Source organism: Odontesthes bonariensis, chromosome 4, assembly GCF_027942865.1.
Source record: "Odontesthes bonariensis isolate fOdoBon6 chromosome 4, fOdoBon6.hap1, whole genome shotgun sequence".
Classification (NCBI taxonomy): Eukaryota; Metazoa; Chordata; class Actinopteri; order Atheriniformes; family Atherinopsidae; genus Odontesthes; species Odontesthes bonariensis.
In genome coordinates this window covers 2318769-2327577 of record NC_134509.1, presented here as the reverse complement: position 1 = coordinate 2327577, position 8809 = coordinate 2318769, and the positions used below count along the sequence as shown (strand labels likewise).

The following is an 8809-nucleotide window of genomic DNA, read 5'->3' as shown; positions in this document are numbered from 1 at the left end:
GTTTCCCTTTACAATGACTGTGTAACAAAACATGAGCTGCTGTCCTGCAGCCCTGCCCCAGATCATCCAGGGTTTAAAACTATTTAACTGAAGCTTTTTTAAAAGGTGACCCATTAAACCACTGTTGTACAGGGTCAGTACAGCCACATCACAGTAAAACTAAAACCGTTATCTAGCCATGCAGAATTAGCTTTATTTGCTGCTTTTCTTTTGTGCTTACAGCATTTTAACTGAATCCTCTCATCAGACCTGCAGCTGTTGCTATGGGCGATGTGCCTTAGCTGGTTAGCGATGTCGCTAGCATCGGTTTACAGAAATAAATACAGGATTTGGGGGGGGGGGGGTGGGGGGGGAATGGAGAATATTTCTCGATTGAAAGAGGAAAAAATAAGACTTTTCTTCTTTGCCGAGTCTGATTTTTACTAACTGGCTCCCCTGAAGAAAAGGAAGGAGACTGGAGCGGACCTCGACCGTTTAAACGGTTGACAGCGATGGCTCGTCAGATGCGTCTTTATAACAAACCATCTGTTGTGTCAGCTCACAGTCCATCTGCCTCCAGGAAAACGTGGACGCTCGGTTTATCATCGGGATGCTGCGGCTGTAGCTGCACGACCGTTAAAGACAAAACTCAATTTATAACCTCGGCACTTGGTTGGAGGTAGAAATATCTGAAAATTGTGTTCAAATACTGTACGAGTCTGCATGGCTGGACATAAAAGCTTTTTGTGATTTTGGACGAAGTCTCGGGAGCAACGTGTGAAATTAAAAGACAAAAAATGTCCTCGCTGCACAAACCGTATTTATAGAAATAAATACATGAGAGATATTCAACCCGTTACTGAACCTTCCCTCAGTGTGTTTGAATTTTTACCACCTGAAAAACCTTCAGGAAAAACAAATCGGTTCCTGGAGTTAAATATTTACAGCTGTTTACATCTGGAACGCTGGAGTGGAACACAATAGGATGACCACCGCGTTAGAAATCGTCACCTTCCTAAAATAATCGCTTAAGGTTTTTCAGGAAACACAAAAAACTCCCCCCAAAAGTTAAATTATCGCATAAAATAATCATTTCAGTCAGTAAGTACGTATCAAAGCATGATGCTGGACATATAAGAACACTTATTGTTTTTCATAAAAACAAAGATTAAATAAATGACTCGGGCGATTATTTTAGGAAGGCGACGAAATGGAACGGTCCAGTTCCTTTTTCATCCAATCACCCCTAAAAAATAAGTCCACATTTAATCACAAAGGTTCGATCCGAGCAGTTAGACGTCCAGGTTTAGAAAACATTCACCGAGTCTGTGCTCAGTTTGCTTTTACAGCTCGCTTGGTGGTCGATTCACTACGATATTTACATCTGGAATTATTACTAATAGAAATAGTTCTAAAATGGGTGGAAAAAAGTCGAGCGTCCTCTGCTGTGCTTCATCAGCCGGCTTTCCTCAGTGCGGATCCCTTTGGTGCAGCCGAAGGTTTCAGAGGTGGAGTCCTGAAAGTTCTCTCCAGCTTCAGTGCCGGGCTTTGTGCTGTGCTGGGTTTCACATTCGTGTTTCCCCGCCTCCGTGTACCCTGTTTTATCCGCCTCCCTCCTGGCTTCTGTGGCGTTTTGTGCGAGTCTCAGCTGGGCAGCGGGGGCGGTCAGCAGGAGGAGGCGCTGATCTTCTCGGAGACCTCGGGGTCCGACTTTGCCACCAGGAAACGCAGTCGACCCCCTCCGAGACGAATCAGATCCACCGCGCTGTTTGGAGAGGAAAAGAGGAAAAGAGTGTCTGATTACATGAAGCTCAGCAGAGACGGAGTAACGATAATAGGACATCACTTTCTGAGCCGGAACTAATCAATCAGAGTGATCGATGGCCTTAAGAGGCTGTGGTTCATTTCAGGGAAAGACTCGCAGGATACAGGCCTCCTTCATATGTGGAAATTTATCAGATACGAATCGGATATGTGACGATGCGACCGCCGTGTAAACGGGCAGATCGGATATTCTTACACACTGCGTTCCACACGTCATTAAATATGCGACGATTTAAGCTAGTGAATGCGAGACGCATAAACATGTCGGAGGAGGTCAAAACCAACGAGGCGCAGTGGACAGTTGAGGAAGTGACCCGTCTTCTCGTCTTTGGGGAGAGGAGGAGATGCAAACCAAAATAAAAGGCACCTATCGTAATAACAGGGTGTATACAGGTATAAACAAGTTAAATTTAAGACTTTTTAAGAGCTTTTAATACCACTTCTAAATGAAATTTAAGACCAAACGTACGATGGAAAAACCAAGTAAACACACTGACAGTAAAACGGTAAAATGACGGTTGAGTTTAAGAACATCAACTAAATGTGTGTCATGCGAAAATATCACAAAAATGTCATCACTGTCCTGAATTAAATTTATTACAATATTTTCAGAACAAATGCTTATAAAATTAAGTAGATATATTTTTAAAAAAATACTGTTCCTTTAGAGCAAAAAGAAAAATACACAAATATTTAAGACCCATACAATCTGAATTTAAGACAATTTAATACTTTTTAAGGTCTTATTTTCAGGAAAATTGATTTACAACTTTTTAAGGACCCGCGGCCACCCTGTAATAAATCAGTCTTTCAAGACATTTCTAACTTAATGGCGGAGAAGGGCTTTACGTGGACCTGGCTCCAGTGCCAAAGGAAAGTTAAGGCCCTAAAGACCAAATATAAAGAAGTGAAAGACCAGAACAATCGAAGTGGAAGTGGTCGAGTGTCCAAAACTTCTCATGTACCGCAACCAGAGCCGGCCCACATGCCAACTATGCGGTCGCTTAGGGCCCCACGCCACCAGGGGGCGCCAGAGAGCACCGGGACGTTGTGATAAAAAAGTAAATATATACATGAAATTAAAATAACATTGAATAATTTAAACGAAATTGTATTACACCAGAATTTTTTTTTTTTGACAAAATACTAATACTAGGTTAATTAATGCCTCCTGTTGGCTGCTGCCACCGTTGGGCAAAATTATTCAAGTATTGTATTTATTATTTAACTATTTCATTTTGATTACAACTTTATTTTTCTGTAAGATAATGTGAATGTCATTTGATTCTATTTTGGATTTTGAACATTTTGCACACCATTGCACATCTGAAAGAAATGAAACTATTTAACGTGTTTACTATAAATGCAGTCTCCAGCCTGCTGATGTTACTTTCAAATAGTTAAATTAATGAGCCATACTTATACATCACTCTTTATGTAGAAGTTAATTAAACCATATTTATGAGTTTGCTATCCCTTTAAGGTTAAAAACAAGAATGACACCTGTATAATGTAAGATGATTACAAATAATGCTAATGATTGTGGGTCCGTTACACACAGAACAGTGTAGCCTGTGGAATAATGAGGCATCTGGAGCTGAGGTGGTGGTAGGGGGGCCCCAAATTAAATTCTGCTTAAGGCCCCATAAAGGCTTGGGCCGGCCCTGGCACTAGCATCACACCTGTGTCAACGTCGTCCATTTGCCTCAGCAGCAGAGTTTGGTAAACACTTCAGTAGGCATACGCGATGTTTCAGGTGATAGGCAAGTGTAATTAATCAGAAATGAGTCACATTATTAAAGTAACCACACGTTAAAAAAAAAAAAAAATCGGATTTAGGCAAAAAAAAAAAAAAAAATCAGATCTGGGCATCAGAACTTGCCGTGTAAATGAAGCCTCATGGAAACGTACCTCTGGTAGTCGGCTCCTATCAGGCTGGTCCCGTTCACCGCCAGGATGCGGTCTCCGATCCTCAGCCTGCCGTCGGATGCGGCCGGCCCGTCGGGGATCAGGGTCCGGATGTAAATGCCCGGGGCATTAAGAGGAGTGTGCTGCCAGGGGGAGAGGTGTTGGGTTTGTACAGCGTGCACGAGGTTGTGTGGAGGCGACACATTAAACCCATTTATATTATAACTCATTTATACCGGAACATTCAGCATTATAAAAACATGCAGGTGTGCTTAACATTGTGTTTACTCCCCTCGACCCGCCCTACCAAAGCCCCAAAATAAAGCAACTTAATTGAATTTTAAATCCAAAATCTATTTTGTATGATGAAACCACCTGTTATTTATCTATTCAACTCAATTCAATACATTTTTTATCATGTATTTGTTACACAATACAAAAAGACAATCACCAGTTTTCAGGATTACACTTTTTTTTTTTTTTTTTGGTCAGTTGGACCAACAGTTTTCTTGTTTTCTCAGTTTTCTTTTACATAATAAAGGTTTATTATTGCTTTTTCAGTGTGCTTGCTCTTTTTCCTAATTAAAATTCCAGACTTTTTCCAGACTTTTTTAAAACTGATACTTTGTTTCCCCAAGACCTTAACTTTATGTGCTTGTAACTTGTGTGCCTACTTCATTGGTTGAGATTGTACCAACTGTGTTTATTAGAAATGTTAATTTTTATAGGCTAGTATTCAATGAACAAATGCATTATTCACAGTAAATTATGCTTTTACTGATGGAAACGTTTCAAAACATGAAAATCACAAGTACATGTCAACAGACCTCAGCAGTGACGTTAGGAAAATGTGCCAGACTGGGCTAAGCATGCGTTGATTGGATATCATCCCATTAGGCTGATACAGTACGTGACCAGTTAGTAAAATGATAGTTTTATAGCCTACCTTCCTATTTCTCATTTCACAATGCCTTTCAGCATACTGTAAAATTCTACCATACATTTATTTTCCATACTTTATTAAGACTTTCACACAAAATTCAAGACTTTTCAAGGTCTGGAAAACAGTGCTTCAAAATTCAAGACTTATTAAGACTTTCAAGACTTGTGCAAGCACCTTGTTTACATAAATGTGAAGTAATAACTTCTGAATTAATTATATTGAAAGGGAAAAAAACAGTGAACTTTTTTCTGGTGTTTAAATGTTTTTATAACTCACGGGTCAAAAATGACCCATAAGACAATCTTTGTACCCTAGTGGTGTACAGCCCACATGGAAACATAAACAAAAATAAAGTCTGACTTTTTCTAATGATGGGGTCCCTTTAGGAAAAGTCATAACATTTCAAGTTGGAAAAATATAGTTTCAGGTATTTTTTCTACAGCTAAACATGGTGGTGGCTCACTTCTCAGCTTTAATATGAAGGTATCCACACTGGAATAAAGATTTAAATATTATACTTTGCAGTAAAAGTTAGCTGCATGGAAGCTGTTAGTATAAAAGCTGCTACATGACCCGTTTGTCTTCACCTTCCTGAACTTATTGGATCAGAATGAGCAGTGAAACCACCAGCTGGGACGGGTTGGAGAAGAAGATGTAAAAGGTTTTTTCTGCCGTGAACTCACCAGGCCGTCGATGAGTCCCATGCCCAGGCCGAAGGGTCCCTTGTCCAGTTCCACTACAAACACCACACACAAGTCATCAGGGAGGGAAGGGGCGCCGGGGGAGGAGACAGGGAAAGGGAACTCACACCCACTAATACAGCCTGCAGAGGACACACACACCCAGAGACACACAAACACACACAAACACACACACTGTGGGGTTGGACAAACAGGAAGTGCTGCTGTGCACAGGACACACACACACAGACTCATGCAAAGATGCAGCTCCTGAGCTAACATCATACAAACATGCTGCAGACCAGACGAGTTATATTCTACAGATACAGCAATGCACACACTGTTCTGAGGTTAAAGGGACAGTTCGCCTCTTCTGACATGAAGCTGTGTAACATCCCATATCAGCAACATCATTTCTGAACATTTTCTTACCCCCTGCTGCGTCCTGTGAGCAGAGTTCCAGCCTCGTTTTGGTGCTGATGAAGGTAGTCCGGCTAGTTGGCTGGGGTTTAAAAAATAAAGCGTTTTGCTTCTTAAAACAATATGCGTTCAACAGAGTAATACATTTGCATCACAAAATGGTTCTCCAGGAAAAAGTCAGACCTCACAATCTCTTGGCCCTATTTTCTCTCCCTTCGTATCACTGCCTGCTGCCGCCTGCCGACAGCCGCGCCTGTTACGGTGTTTGCTGCTCGGAAGCAGCGGACTGCTCGCTCTGCACAGCAGGTAAACAAAAGGAAACGAAAGGAAAGGAAAGGAAACAAAAAGGAAAGGAAACAAAAGGAAAGGAAAGGAAAAGAGAAGGAAAGGAAAGGAAAGATAAGTAAGGAAAGGAAACAAGGAAAGGAAAGGAAAGATAAGTAAAGGAAAGGAAACAAAAGGAAAGAAAAAAGAAGGAAAGGTAACAAAAGGAAAGGAAAGGAAACAAAAGGAAAGGTCTGACTTTTTCCTGGAGAACCATTCTGTGATGCAAATGTATTACTCTGCTGAACGCATATTGTTTTGAGAAGCAAGACGCTTTATTTTTTAAACCCCAGCCAACTAGCCGGACTACCTTCATCAACACCAAAACGAGGCTGGAACTCTGCTCACAGGACGCAGCAGGGGGTAAGAAGATGTTCAGACATGATGTTGCTGATATGGGATGTCACACAGCTTCATGTCAGAAGAGGCGAACTGTGCCTTTAATCTCACTCAGCTGACTGTGTTCACGTGTAATTCAGCCTACCCTCGAGTCCATTGGAGATGAGTCCGTTGGTCTTTTTACATTCTGCCACAGTTCTGCCGGAGCAGCCGTTGGTCTGAACGCCCCCCCCGCCCTCTGGGTACAGCGGGGTGTTGGGCGGGGTCAGCAGGCAGGACGGGTCGGGGTTTGCGGCCCGAGGATGGTGAGCGGTGCCGTTCCTCCTGAGGCTCTGCGTGTGGCCCGTGGCTCGGTCCCGTCCTCTCTCCTCGGCTTTCATCTCGTCCCCACCGGCCCCAGAACGAGGACTGCTGTGAGCCGGAGGCAGCGACTCCCTCTGTGAGACGGTGGCGGGGAGACAGACATCAGCTCAGAAACTCTTTCAGGATGCAAAGAGGACGCGGTGCGTTCTGCCTCTCAACAGGCGGCTTAAAGAATACTCGTAATTCATCAATAGTTGCACTTAAAGGGTTAGTTCGCCATTTTGCACATTAAGCCCTGTTTGGGGGTATTCTGGGATGAGTTAGAGATGTTCTGATCACAATTTGGATATTTGGTGCTGAACGGAGCATTTAGGTATCCACTGCTGCAGCCCCCCCACCTTTGCATTGAGTCAATGACCACTCAAGCAAACAATCATAAAATGGCATTAAACTTTCGTTTGCAGAGACATGAAACTCACCGTGCGGTCTGTGGTGGACAGCGATACGTTGGCTCGAAAATCACTGCGACTTCCAGAGAAGTTATATTACCATTATTGTCCGTCTTCATTGATTTGTATTGGTTTGACTAGTATTACTCCGCGCGATCGGAAACGGAAAGGGGTGTGTTTGTATGCAACCTGTAGTTTCTAGCCAGTTGCGGTCCCTTGCAGCACTAAGCAACAGCTACCAGTCGTGGAATATAAATAGTACGTTGAAAAATGGATACTGAGACATTTGCATTGGAGGACGAGGGTTTTGAAATCGAGTTTGATGGACGGGGGTATCGATTTGAATGTTCCGAGGAGGAATTTCTTAGGAGAAAAGCTGAGTTTGAAGCTCAGTCGTCCATGGAGTCCAGCGATGCCCCAATGGATGCGCCTGTTGAGGGAGCTACTGCTAGGTCAAGAGTCTCGGGAACTTGGTGGTGTAAATGTCAAAAGTGCAGACAGATGCCCACTGAGGAGGAAAGCTTTTGTTGTGCAGAATGGGACTTATTGATCACAGAGGGAATGGAGATCCTGAACGTTTCTGTTGATGAAACAGAAGCCTCGCCTACCTGTGTGACTGATCGGGATGTGAGGGATTTGATCAAGAGACCAGTGATTGAGGCATTTTTCTATGTGCCAAAAATCAACTGGAAAAAACGACCGAAACCGGAGGGATTGGATGGACAGTTGTCAGATCAGTAAGTAAACAACCTCCGTGAATGATGTTAGGTCACAACTTTAGCCTTTCTTGATCATCAAAAGGAAGCCTGTGGCAGCTTCTTCCTCGATTCATCCCACAATTCGGAACCGCACACCAACGCACCATAGCTGCTACTGTCCTTTTGTCAGTTTGTCCTTGCTAACAGAAAAGTAGATGAAATTATTCGCCACCTAGTGGCTGGATGTCTTGCTGCTGCTATTCAACGGTGTCCGGAAAAATAGGTCCACCAAATGCTAAAACAACTGTTAGAAGGCACATTTCGCTGCGATTTTCGGGTCAATTTATCGCTGTCCACCACTGACCACACGGTGAGCCCATGTCTTTTCAAACGAAAGTTTAATGCCGTTTTATGATTGTTTGCTTGAGTGGTCATTGACTCAATGCAAAGGTGGGGGGGCTGCAGCAGTGGATACCTAAATGCTCCGTTCAGCACCAAATGTCCAAATTGTGATCAGAACATCTATAATTCACCCCAGACTACCTAAAAACAGGGCTTAATGTGCAAAATGGCGAACTAACCCTTTAAAGGTAGGGTAGGAGATCCTGGATTTTGAGTCCAGCGATTCAATACGATTCGAAACGATTCGATTTTATTCGAAACGATTCGAAACAATTCTATACGATTCGATTCTATTCGAAACTATTCGATTCTACTCGAAACGATTCGATACGTTTCTATTCGAAACGATTCGATTTGATACACTTACATAATTTTCTTGGGGGAAAAAGGGACAGTGTGATTTGACATGAATCGTCGCTGATTGGACCGGTGGTCCGACCTTTGACCCGGAAGGACAACACCGCCAGACAAACAGAAACAAACGAATATGTCACAAACGTGAGAGCTGTGCACTTTATACAACATTTTTATCAACTAATT

General features: G+C 42.8%; 1 protein-coding gene across 3 annotated transcripts in view; it reads right to left on the bottom strand.

Annotated features, from left to right (window-relative positions):
* Window positions 1-352: 352 nt before the first annotated feature.
* The window catches only part of radil (Ras association and DIL domains), a 42960-nt gene continuing 34503 nt past the window's right edge, over window positions 353-8809 (bottom strand). For 2 of the 3 annotated variants that reach the window (XM_075462479.1, XM_075462481.1), the window contains 4 exons: window positions 6563-6854; window positions 5338-5477; window positions 3715-3854; window positions 353-1744 (listed from right to left, as the gene is read on the bottom strand). In XM_075462479.1, the coding sequence (XP_075318594.1) occupies window positions 1645-1744; window positions 3715-3854; window positions 5338-5477; window positions 6563-6854 (672 nt within the window). In that variant the 3' untranslated portion in view covers window positions 353-1644. The remainder of the gene's footprint in view (window positions 1745-3714; window positions 3855-5337; window positions 5478-6562; window positions 6855-8809) is intronic. The other variant, XM_075462480.1, reaches the window with a different exon arrangement.